This window comes from Anneissia japonica, unplaced genomic scaffold, assembly GCF_011630105.1.
Source record: "Anneissia japonica isolate Jap-2015-1 unplaced genomic scaffold, ASM1163010v1 scaffold287589_len272378_cov178, whole genome shotgun sequence".
Classification (NCBI taxonomy): Eukaryota; Metazoa; Echinodermata; class Crinoidea; order Comatulida; family Comatulidae; genus Anneissia; species Anneissia japonica.
This window is the reverse complement of record NW_022726727.1, coordinates 85,142-98,403: the sequence shown is the minus strand read 5'-3', so window position 1 is coordinate 98,403 and position 13,262 is coordinate 85,142. Positions and strand designations below refer to the sequence as shown.

The 13,262-nt window shown below is 32.8% G+C and overlaps 1 protein-coding gene across 4 annotated transcripts in view; it reads right to left on the bottom strand.

Annotated features, from left to right (window-relative positions):
• Positions 1-13,262, bottom strand: part of LOC117113328 (dyslexia-associated protein KIAA0319-like) — a 35,142-nt gene that overhangs the window by 7,141 nt on the left and 14,739 nt on the right. For 3 of the 4 annotated variants that reach the window (XM_033256633.1, XM_033256634.1, XM_033256636.1), the window contains 14 exons: positions 12,483-12,722; positions 11,730-11,840; positions 9,978-10,180; positions 9,615-9,804; positions 7,615-7,747; positions 7,140-7,204; positions 6,605-6,883; positions 6,182-6,314; positions 4,081-4,226; positions 3,456-3,607; positions 2,744-2,953; positions 2,056-2,144; positions 1,554-1,693; positions 1,097-1,219 (listed from right to left, as the gene is read on the bottom strand). In XM_033256633.1, the coding sequence (XP_033112524.1) occupies positions 1,097-1,219; positions 1,554-1,693; positions 2,056-2,144; positions 2,744-2,953; positions 3,456-3,607; positions 4,081-4,226; positions 6,182-6,314; positions 6,605-6,883; positions 7,140-7,204; positions 7,615-7,747; positions 9,615-9,804; positions 9,978-10,180; positions 11,730-11,840; positions 12,483-12,722 (2,214 nt within the window). The remainder of the gene's footprint in view (positions 1-1,096; positions 1,220-1,553; positions 1,694-2,055; positions 2,145-2,743; positions 2,954-3,455; positions 3,608-4,080; positions 4,227-6,181; positions 6,315-6,604; positions 6,884-7,139; positions 7,205-7,614; positions 7,748-9,614; positions 9,805-9,977; positions 10,181-11,729; positions 11,841-12,482; positions 12,723-13,262) is intronic. The other variant, XM_033256635.1, reaches the window with a different exon arrangement.

Below are 13,262 nucleotides of genomic sequence, written 5' to 3'. Positions count from 1 at the left end.
AATAATGGCAGAGTGCAATGATGCGTAACCATATAACACAACTCCAATGTATATACTGTATTGAAAAATAAACAATGATATAGGGAACATATAATTACTTAAAGTAACATTTTGTATGCGTTTATTTCTTAACGTTTTCCTTTCAATTTTATATTTTAATATATTTCTTTAACTTAGTTTTTCTTCATAGTTTTCCTTTCAACTTAGTTTTTCTTCATCGTTTTCCTTTCAATTTTATATTTTAATATATTTTTTTAACTTAGTTTTTCTTCATCGTTTTTCTCAATAACTAATACTTAAACTACGCTTTCAATACTAAAGGTAATTTAACTTACCTAATATTTACATAAAAAAATAAATAGCTCTTTATTTAAAGATCAAATTGTTATCATTAATTTTCCGATGCGTCCTTCATCGTTTTGCGTCTTCTCTGAGTTCCTTTTCTTTTATATTTCTTCTTCTTTCTTTATTTGGCATTTTTATATTCCGAAAAAAATAATCTACAGTATTCAACTACCTCACGAGAAAAAATTCAAATAATCATCAAATAATTACATTGCCTTCGGTTTTGCGTTGCGCGAGATGTGTATAAGAGACAGGTATTGATATCTGTAATGATAGAAATTCATTAAAATTCATTATTTATAACACAACTCCACTGGCGCACGGGCTTAGAGTATCAAGTTGATTAAAAATGTATAAATTTATATGGATTGTTTAAAAAAAAAGACAAAAAATCAAAATATTAAAAGGAAGGGCCACCAAACATTTTTTAGGCGAAGGATAATTTATTTTGATATTAACTACCTTCATGTTAGGTGCAGTTTAATTATGCTAGATTTTTTTAAAAATCATATTTAAAAGGGCACTTTCTTTAAAAGGGGGGGTCGACCGCACCCATCGACCCCCCCACGGTACGCCCCTGGTCTTTGTGTGCATCTAATTGTACATTTGTGTAAATAATTATAATTTAGGCACAACATGTAAAATACGGCAACTTAAATGAGAAAAGGGTTAGCTCTGGCCATGAACTGATGTGTTGGTTTTGTTTTTTAATTCTATGCATTTATTTAGGCACTGTTATATGATATCTTACCACAGTTGGATTCTTTTAGGCCAGAATAGGCTTTGATTGGATTTTCTATCCAGAAGCTTTCACAATCACAGCGTCTAGTGGTTATGTTGCAAGATCCATGATCTGAGCAGGTGTTTTGACAAACTACAGTAAATTGAAATATAAAATGATTGAAAACTGGGAAACATTACTGTTAATAGAAAGAGGTGCTACTTCCTAAAAACATTCCACTTAATATATCATAAACAAAACTCAAAAGAGATTTACAAATGTTATATATATTAGTGTTCTTCTCATCAATATCATTTATTAAATTTGTCCTTTTTTCCATTAAGATTTTTTGAATCCTTTAAACAGTAGACTTCATAATTACAACCCATCCCACACCAGTGTTTTATGTTTCAATTCTTTAATCATTACTACAACATCCATGTTCCATTAATAGTTTAGTTTGATTTCACTCAATCTTACTACTCACCAACAGTTTCTAGGCTGTATACTGGGTAATCCAGCAGGTCCCCTTCTTTCTGCAGTCTCTTCTTCAGTTGATTGACCACATCTAGCGCCCTCAAACTCACTTGTGTTTGCGCATCAACAACATAGAAGATCATGACAAACCTGTAAAAAAAATTAAGCATATACTAAAATAAAAATAGTTATCATAATGCATGAAGTAGACTTCAGAATTGTTTTATTAACTCAACTCCTACAGAGGAGAAATTTTAAATCCAAAAAGATTATGGTGAATGGCTTTGATTCTAGTAATCTAGTTATAATTCTCTTACTAATAAAAAAACATATTACTTCTCTACCAAGTCTCATACTAAAACTTGTTATAATTTTCTGGGTCTCTGTGATAATCATAAGCTGTGGAATTTCCTTATGCAAAACATTAACATTTTAAGGTTCAGAAATGAAGGTCTTATTTTTTCACCCTGTAATTGGATATACTGTATACCTGCCCTCTAGTGTTCATTTACCTTCCTAGTTGTGTTGAGATAATACGCTGTAACACAATATCATGATCATCAACACCCATAAATAGTGAGAGTTTGCGAAGTAAAAGCTCCTGAAAATATAAAAATATAATACTATAATAATAATAATATAATTATAATAATAATAATAAAATATTAATAATAATATTAATAATAATAATATTAATAATAATATTAATAATAATAATAATAATAATAATAATAATAATAATAATAATAATAATATATAGTTACTAATATCTGGAGACGCAAGTAAAAAAAAAATTTGATAATAAACTGAATTTATAAAAGAGCTACTTTACCTAAGACTTATAATAACACTTCTTAAACAAGGCAATTTATTTAAACATGTTTAATTGTAAAACTACTCACTGCTATTTGGATAACAATCAAATTAATTATTTATGAATAAATAATGATATATTCAAGATAAAAATGTTTTTTAACCACATCTATAAACTTTCAGCTTGTCCTAGGTCATCTGATAATAGGGGCCTTCTTAAATAAACGAGTAAGTCTTAAGTAAGTCTCAGTACTAAATTTGTGAGTTTATGAGTCATGAGAAAAATATATGGGCTGTTACAGGTTTCAATCCAGGGCCCTGGGAATAGAAAGGCAAGCATCTTAACCACCAAGCTACTTCTCCACTACATGTTCACCATATTTTTACCTCATCTTCCTGTGTAACTTTAGTGATGTCTGCAGCAAAGGTGATTTCAACAAGACTATCCTCATTTACATACTGCTTAACGACAATATCAACTTTATCAGTCGCAGAAAGTCCTTTTCCATCAGTCACCTTTAAAGTAAATGTGTACCGACCAGGAACAAGATCAACCAGTAAAAGGACAGCTTTTTTATCTGAATTATCAATTGCCATCTACAATAAAAATATAAGAAACATGACGATTTGAAATAAAAAGGATACCTTAGTAAAATACTTTACAGATACTAAGGCAAAAAATACTAACAGATCCAAAAATCTGTTAGTTTTTTCTTCTATGAGAAGAATAAAGGTCACAGACACATCATTACAGTAACTCTTTGCATACTTATTAGCTGAGCGAGTAGATGAGAGTTGTTGTTCCTGCTTCTTGTACTAAAGACCCTGATTCAAACCCAGTCAGGGTCAGGTTGCAACTGGAGTCTAATCACTTGGCTCCTGGAAAAACCCTCATATTGGGAGTGATGCGGGTGAATGACAATGTTTGTATCCATACGTGTCTGTTTATGCTGTAGTTAAGAAGGTGCGGCTGTACTGTAGTGGGTCCCCAGGGGCCCATCCCAAATATCCAATTACAATGAGGACAAATATTAATTATTATTAGGGACAAATAACTAATAAAGTGAATCATATCAGGTACTTATTCTGTTTGTCTTACCCCTGCTGCTGGACTTTGACTATCTCTCTTCCACTCATAACTCTCGATACCAACATCATCCGATGATTGCGATCCATCAACTTTCACCACTGATGCAGGAAGATTGACAATTATGTCAGAACCAGCAAGGGCTACTGGAGGCTTATTCACCTCTGCAATGAGAAACAGAATATTAAACTATATATAAACTGTCTGTGGCGAATACAGCACAATGCTACCAAAGCAGAGCCAAAAGCTGGTATGAGATATTAGTTTAGCTTCTTGAGACGTAATGTAGTAGATATAATGCTGCTGACCCTTTGATTGTAGTATGTAAGTTGTGAATGAATATCTGTATAAATAATTACAAGTGAATTAGTATGTGTAAACGATGGTAGAGTATACCACGATTGACACAGATCTAGCGGTAGGGTCAGCAAGCACTATCTAGATTTGTAGAGTGGAATTATCCTGTTGGCAGTTCTCTGTTGCATAGAGAGCGCTAGTACAGTACAATTCCTTTATCATAACTACTTGCAGTAAATCTTGCAGACTTTTTTTTTCTCACAAATTGTTTTTATCTACGATATGTTCCTCACAGTTGCAGGATGCTGAAATATAAAACTAATGAATGAATTCTGCTCACCTTTTTTAACAGTGACCGACACTGTGTCTGAGTCAGTTGCCCCTTGACTGTCAGCGACAGTGAGTGTAAATACATATACCCCCTCTTCCAGCTTAGATACTGTAGCTTTAGCCTTGTCTGCATCAGTTAATTCAGCATCGGGTCCACTGTAACAACAGGGCATAAGTTATTTGAGATTATAATGAAATCAAGTATAAGGTAAGAATAAAAGATTTCAGATTTTGAGTTTAGTGTACTCAGAAACAATCCTATCAAACATGAGGACTGTATCCATAAACAATTAATTATAATATCCAATACAATAACTATAACATAATATACAAGGTCTGCTATATATTTTTTACATTTAATTGATAGTTAACAAGTGCTTTCTGATATTAAATTTTCACATGGTCTGTATCTTTATGTTATCACATGAACAATGATTATCTCAATAACTTAGTGTATTTCATAAATAATAAGTAAGTAAATAAATAATAAGCCTCATAACTAAGTCTGTGAAAGCAACTGAATGATGTCCCATTAACAGAGTTAAGCCTGAAAAGTATAGTTAATAGGAAACATAACAACATTAATTGAGCTCATAAACCAGTTGGTATAGCCACCACAGTGTAGCAGCGCTTCGTAACTGCAAGAAACAGCGCTATACAAGTAACAAGTAGCATAGATACCTTAGGCTGGAAGCCCAAAGGTGGCACAAAAATTTTTTTTATAAGCACATGCAATTTTGTTACTGGTTAGTAAATCATCATAATAATCAAAATAGTAATAAAAGCAATTACATACGCACGGTGTTGAATGAGTGGCCAAAGGCTGTGATGTATATTGTTGAATGTTCAGGGTAGTTGAGGAGGCAATCGTTGTGGATGTTATGGTTACCATGTCATTATTTTGCTAAAGGACATCTTTGTTGTTAATGTTTCAAGTGTCTTTGCTGAATAGTCCTTGTGAGGAATTATTGTGTAGTTTGATCAAGGGTGGATCCAGAATTTTTCAAATGGGGTGGGGGGAACAACAGTTTCAGAATAAATAAGCGAATAGCACATAACATTGCATTTAAAAAAATTTTTTTAAAAATTAGTGGCAGAACGGGCGGCCACCCCACCCCCCACTTTCCCTGTGTCGTCCCTCTCCCCTACTGGATCTTCCCCTGTTGCGTAGGGCTGCTCTCTTGTACGTAAAAGTACAGCAATATACAGTAGGCCTAGCCTAGTTGGGCATAAGATAGATGTTTTTCTTGAATGAAGTAGGTGGATGCATGTAAGGCTATGAATCTGTATAACTGACATTCAAAAGAACCCGTAGATAAACATTGTCCTGGTGTGTTTACGTAAATTTGAGGTATTGATTGGTGGAGCTGGCTTGACCCTGAACTTAAGCTTTCTAACTTAATGCACTACAGCATTGTGGAAGAATAGCCATATTGACCCAATCCAAATCAACCCGGATTCGAGAGATAGAGGATAGGCCCTAGCTATGCTAACTAAACCTGAGCCTAGGCCCCTATGCCTAGGCTAGGCATGTGTAGGGCTAGTCGGTATGATTAGGCCGAGCATATATCATGGCTTGTGCCCAGGTGTATCTTTATTTTTACCTGATCGATTTCTAAAACATGACATTTATTGCTGATGTTTTGAGCCATAAGACTACAGTAATATCCAGTATTTAATGCAATGGGTACTCCGAAGAGGTACGGGAACATGCTGGTCACTCATTTATTTTTGACCTGATGAAGCATTGGGCAGTGACGTAATGAAGCTGCAAAACATAGACCGGTTCTTTTACTGCCTACCGCGATAATTTTGTATACCTAAGCAGTGTGGTACAAAATAGATGGGATTAATTGTATTTTTGTGACGTAAGCAACTCGCGAAACAGGTACTGATATTTCGGTGGTTTTTTGTTGTTTTTTTTCTGTTATTATCCAATATCCAGCCTCGAAAAGTAGCGGAATGTGATCGTGACATATAGAAACCCAGTGTATGAGATATGAGCACATTCCTGCCAGCGGTTTCAAAGGAGATAAGTGAAGTTACGCGGAGGCGATTAGTAGAATTAATATATAGATAAAAATAAAAAGATATGACGATGGGAAACCTACCTTGTTTTTTCCCACATATACTGGATAATGCCAAGGTCATCTTGACTGGCTGACCCATCTAAAACAGTGGTATCATCCGGTAATGATAACTCTTTATCTCTGCCTGCATCAGCGACTGGAGCTATGTTGTTCTCTAAAAAACATAGTAAAGCATTTTTGTAAAAATTTAACATTAAAAATGTTAATTTCAGGATAATATTGGAGAGAAATTAGGAAGAAGATTTTACTCAATCAATGAAGTGTATTGCTTCTCATAATTTGCAGCCTAACCCCTCTCCTATCCAACCTCACATACCCCCTTTTACCCACATTCAATTCAGACTTTTATTACTTTAAGTTTATTTATCATTTTGAACATAAGAAAATTAACAAAAAATTCACTGCTTTGTAAACAAAATTACTTCACACATTGTTAGGCCTTACCTGGTTGTACGATAACAGTTACAGTGTCAAAATTCTGATGTCCCCCAGTGTCAGTGACGGTCAATCGGAATACATAGTTGCCCTCCTCGAGGTTGGTCAGGTGAAGCTGAGCAGTACCGGTTCCAAGCGTGTCGACAATACCGCCGCTATCCTCCGACCATTCGTAGCTTTTAATCCCCTTGTCATCTGTACTAGCATTGCCATTCAAGGTTACTTCGTTCTTAGGCAGTTTAATGACAATGTCACTACCAGCATTTGCTTGAGGGGGATAGTCTATTTCTAAACATCAACAAACATTAAAAAGACATTAATAAGGGTGGATGAGCTCCTCTGAGTCAACGGCCAACCATGCTTAGTTTAAGGAGTAGGATTAGTATGTCTTTACGGTTAGATTTTTTAGGGTTACTTTCTTGGTCTGTTTTTTTCATATTTATCTTAAATGCATAGAGGTCTCCACAATGTTAATCAATACTTATCATTTAATAACCTATTTAAAGGAAAGTAAAAGAAGTGTTAGTGTAAATTTATTACTAACCTTGCTTTACTGTGATATTTGCAACTGCAAAATCCTCCAGACCATCAGAGTCAGTGACAGTCAACCTGAAAACAAAAAAGCACACTTCATTAACTTTGCAGAAAATATTTACTGTGTTCTATACCAGTTCAATTTTCAGCATTTAACACAGAATGACAGTTTATGCAACTTAAGTTTCGCCATGAAACACAGAATCACAGTTCATGCAACCTATTTAATATTTCTTTTCACACTCATTAGCAAACATCAGCTGGCATAAACAGAAGCTGGTAACAACAATAAACTAAGTAAATCAGTGAGTCCACATTCCGTGTAATAAGTTTTGGTTTCAAATAAATATCTAAAACAGCTGCTATATTTTTAAATAATATTTATTAATGTGATTAAATAGGTATTTACACAGAATGGTAATATCACAATATTGAACGAAGCTGCTTTCTCTCTAACAAATACTTCAACAAATGGTACAACTCACATGATGATGTAGATGCCAACTTGAAGTCCAGAAAGGTGAAGGATTGGTTCAGTGCCACTAATTTCAGTCTCACTTAAGGGTCCCTTCACTTGCTCCCACTTGTAACTAACAATCTTGTCATCATCAGTACTCCCTAGATCATTAAAAAACAAACATTAAATTCATTATACAGGAAGCATATAAATACAATGATATTTTCTGCCAATGGCATGAGGGAGAGCTCAGGATTTGTGACTCTTTTTAATTTTCAAGGATGACTGGTGTAATACTTTGACATAGAAACGCAAAAACTGTCACTAACCATAGATTCAATTTAATTTATTTCACTTGCTGAATATATTATGGTATAAAAATGAAATGAGTATATATGAAATTTGTATTTAAATATTTTACATTTAATGTCTGAATTGAGCCACCAATTTTAAATTATATTAGAATTGCAAATTTATTTATCTATAAATACATTTGTGGCTCTTGATTAAAAGTTAGAACAACAATATTTTCTAATTAACACACACATTATACTAACAACTTTGTATATGGAAGTGCCTGGTGCTTGCACGCTCAACCTAGAGATCATGGGTTCAAAAATCTAGCTGCTGTGCAATTTGCTTATGTCCTTGGGCAAGACACATTATCTATATATTGTCTCTCTCTCCACTTCTAGAGTATAAATTCGGACTAGCATATACTTTACTCTTTTAGATATATAGGTAGGTAGAAAAACTTTACTCTGGATACTCTATCCGTGTGATAAGATTATTCTTCCTTGAGGTCCAGGTAAAAAATAACTTATTCAAAAATGTGTTCCCATCTTTCATTAATACGCTTTCAGTTAAAGTTAGTGTACAGAGGGAAAGAAAAAACATTTTGATATATTGTACAATTATTTTTTCTATGACACACAAGCATATTTGATAAAAAACTTGGGAATGATTATTGGTTTACTGGCATAAAATGGTGAACATCTTTCCCTAATTTTTCAAACATTCAAAAATCTGTATTTCATTAACCAAGTTTTTGTCAAATACGGTATGCTTTTTAAGTCAGGTTCCCTCCGGAATTAATCAATAGGTGTTCAAATATATGCATAAAGAATGCCTGGAGTGAGCTACGATGTGCAACAGTACAACTGGAGCATGACAGCACTGATCATAATATGGTAATACTAATGTGTTTGCTAACAGCTACTGTATATATTACTGCATGCATTTGATTCCTCCCAAGATTTTCGGAGTAAAAAGACTGTAAATCAGTGAAAACTAAATGTTTCGATTTCGATTTCATTGGAAGTCAATAACTTTTTTAATATTAATAATAATGGTCGACTTGTAGAGTGCATATTGTGGAGACCTCTGTGTGGTTAGCATTATTACCCCTGGTCATTGGATCAGGCACATATGGAACACATACTCAGGTTTCTGGGGAGAATCCCATAATGGTGCAGCTGTAATCAGCACATTTTGTGTTTGAAACTACCAGGTACCCACTTACACTCCTGGGTGGTAGGTATGTGCTTTGCCTAAAGACACAAGCGAAATGCACAGCGAGGGATTGAACGTCCGAACTCAAGGTTGAGAAGTAGAATTTTGTTATCTCACCACAGGCAGTAAATCTTTTTAAATACTCAAGTAAATTAAATAGGTTATTAATTATACTTAAGAAAAAAACCCAGAAATAACTACTGAAAAATAAAAATTATGTCAATGATAAATTTTGAACCTAATTTTGTATCTTATTAACATAAATTCTAATTTACAAATTGTCATTTCATTACTATTTTATCTTCTTTTCAGTGTTTTTAAAACAGTTTGCAATAAATATTGGGAAATTTGTAGTTAATTTTTGCTTACTTACTCCAGTTATTTCACCACAGGCAGTAAATATTTTAAAATATTCAAGTAAATTACATTGGTTATAAATGACACTTTTAAGGAAAAAAACCCAGAAAAAAAATGTATAAGTAGGACGAAAACATTTTGGTGTTTGCTGCAGTTTACCTGAGCCATCTAAAACTGTATCTGCATTTGGAAGCATTGGCAACGTAACCTCTTGTAAAGCGGGTTCAATTACAGCGTGAGGTTTCTCCTTAACTCTAGGGGGCGGTAGAACAGTCACATTTACATAAGCTGAACCCTGTGACCTCCCCGCTGTCACCTCCACTTTGAACACATAGAGACCGGCTGTCAACTGAAACATTACAAAAAATTGTACAATGATAAATTTTGAACCTAATTTTTTGTTATCAACATATATTCCAGTTTATAAATTTTTATTTCATTTAAAGGTTTATTATTTGTGTAAAATAATGGAGGTATTTAAAAAAATACTAAGAAATTTGTAATTAATTTTTGTTTACTCACTCCAGTTAATGTGATTGAATTTGTATGCATGCCTCCAATTTCACCGCCATGTTCGTCCGGACTTTGGATTAAACTCCACTCATATACATATTCAAAACCAGTAGGAGGGTCTTTGGGAACGACAAAGGTATATATACTAACGCTGGTCTCATCAGGCAGTTGTAAGACTTTATTTTCACCGGCAGAAACAGCCAACGCTTTCACTAAATACAAAATATGTAGGTAATTAGCATACATATGACTTATTACATCATGTTTACAGTAAGGATTAACTACAATACATGTATTTGTTTAGCAAAGGTTCGGATGTCTAGCTCTGTAAAAAAAAACTATATTTAATTTGATTTTCTATCTCATAAATATCTCTAGTAACAGATGTTCACACAGCCAATATGTAAGCAACACAAAAGTAATCTGCAATATTTGCAAACCATTCTGATTGGATCTGTAGTCCATTCCCCTGTCTACTATCTTGATCTGTTGTGTTTGCAATGTAAATATTACACTTGTTTAATGACACTAAATTGTACAATAATGCCATCTAATTATTAGACAGCAATTAATACTTTTATCCACAATTCTGTCCTGTATAATAATAACAATAATAATAATATTAATAATGTTATATTTATATAGCGCATATTGCACATTGCCCCTATGCGCTTTACAAAAAAATAATATAGGCCAACTTAGAAAATGTAAATAACAATAAAATAATAACAATAAAATAAAATAAAAAATAATAATCATAATAACAATAATAACAGTGAGACTAAACTACTCCTATAGTATTCCTTAAACTAATTAATGGTTGGCCGTTAACTCTGAGGAGCTCATCCGCCCTATGTTAAGCCTGGAAGGACTTGCCTCATATGGAATTTTGCAGATTTATGAAGAAGGCATACTGTAAAACCTTGAATTGAAGTCCAGTGGGTTTAATCTCGAGAATACCCATCTCGAATTGAAGCCCACCTCATCAGTTTGCATAAATTAGCATAGGCTTTTTTTTCGAGATAGTACAGTAAAACACTGTACATGAATTTCAAAGAAACAAAATAAATTAGAAACATGCTTGGTTGATACAGTAATTTATTTGATTTAATGCTGTTTAATATATGATACAGATTGATGCTACAGTACAATGTCCCCATTTATTGTTACAAATTCTCAAAATTTACAGCACTCACTTTGATAAGAAGCCCCTCGTTTTTAATTTTTTTAAAGTGGCCTCGAAAAGAAGGCAATCTCAAAAGCCCTGGGCTTCAATTCAAGATTTTACAGTATACAGAATAAACAGCTGACTTTATTAAAAATATATTGACACATATTGACATGAGCAGAAATTCATTGTAATACCAACCAGTGCCATATCCAGGACTATTGATATGGGAAGGTAGATGGGAGATGGAGATTAAGAGGAAGAATCAAGAATAAGCATAAGAGAAGGGTGCTAAATGAAAAAAAAATCCTTTTTGGGGCCTCTTAGATAGGCAACTATGTAGTATAATTATATTAGTACCAATCTTTTAAAACTGTATTCCCAACACAATGCCATTTGAAAAAAAATTGTTTTTCTTTTGTACTATTCTTTTGAAAGTGGCCTTTTGCACTTGTGTGTGAATCTTTTCAACCATATTGTTTTGTCAAATGGCCAATCATTTGCATAAAATTGTCAAGAACCCACAACACCTTTGTTCCTCCTCCTCATGAATACATCCTATAGGGACTAAAGAGGTAACAAGTGATCCTTACTTGGTTCTGCAGTAGTGGTGCGTATTTGTGTTGTGTGCACACCTGCTGCCGTAGTGTGAGGTGCTACAGAGCTGCTTCCATTGAATACCTTCTTCTCAATGGTTGGCAATTCTAAGAAATAGTATTAGAGAAAATATGCATATAAAATACAGCCTTATATGTGTTTCAATCTATAATAAATTAAAAAAGCAATTGAAAAATCCTAATTAAATAAATCATGATATTATTTCTTTTAATTATTACTTTCCATATTATAATATGTTAAAATTAGGTATGTTTTTAATGTGACTGAAGAAAGTACAAGTACTTGCTGTGAAAGAAACATGGAAAATGACATATTGTTGGAAGTCAAAATCCTAGTGAGGATGGTGGTGAAAAAGACAAATGAAGATTGATTCTGATGATATGGATGGTACTAAAAATGATACCGATGACGACAACAGTGATGATGATTATTATTATTTAAGCTGATGACAACAACAGTGGAAATAATGACGATGATGATGATGATGATAATAACAATGATGATGATGATATAGTGATGACAACAACGATAATGATGTTGATGAAGACAATGATTATTGTGGTAAAGCTAAAAAGGAGGAAGGTAGTAAAGTAGGATTTGTATTATTATGACGATGACGACTGATGACGATGATACTGACAATGAAGAAGATGATAATCCAAGATAGCATACTGATCAGATCACAAATAACCAAATAAAAAAATAATATTATTTTAGTTGTCACTTACTATCTTCTTCTTCCATTGTTGCATTTATTCCTGTCAGTGACTCTGGTTCATTTACATTGCTAATGTTACTTGAAAAATTAGTAGAATGTGATGTGCTGTTACTATTCGTATTAACAGACTGTAGAACTGTACTGTCTAAAACGTTTGTTCTATTATTCGTGTTGACTTCAGTTTCATCATCTACGTTATCTTCAGATAAATCTGCTGTCAATTCTATGGAGTCAGGGGGCACATCTGAGGCTGTCAAAGAGATTTTGAAGCTAGTTATTTTAAACTACAGCAACTGGAATAACCTTGGATAAACTAACCTACTAAGTTGGACATTACAACACTGAATGTAAGCAATAATCATATTAAAACCACGCAAAGAAATGACTTAGAAAGAAAGAAAAAGCATGCACTGAAAGTAATAAAACCATGAAATAACAAGAAAATGAAATTATATATAACAACAATTAGTGCAAAACAATAATTAATGCTGTTATTACTATTATTTGTCTACATAGTAGTTTTTAATGATAACATATAATACTTACCAAAGTACTTTATATACTGGTTATAATTAAAAGCTAATTTATAAATGTATTACAATGATTATTATATTATATTATATATATATATATATTATTACATATTACATTATTATTATTATTATTATTATTATTATTATATACATATTATATATATTCCAATTTATAAATTTTAATTTCATTATCAATTTATTTTCCTTTACATGTTTTTAAAACATTTGACCATAATTTTTGGACCTAAGTTTATTTT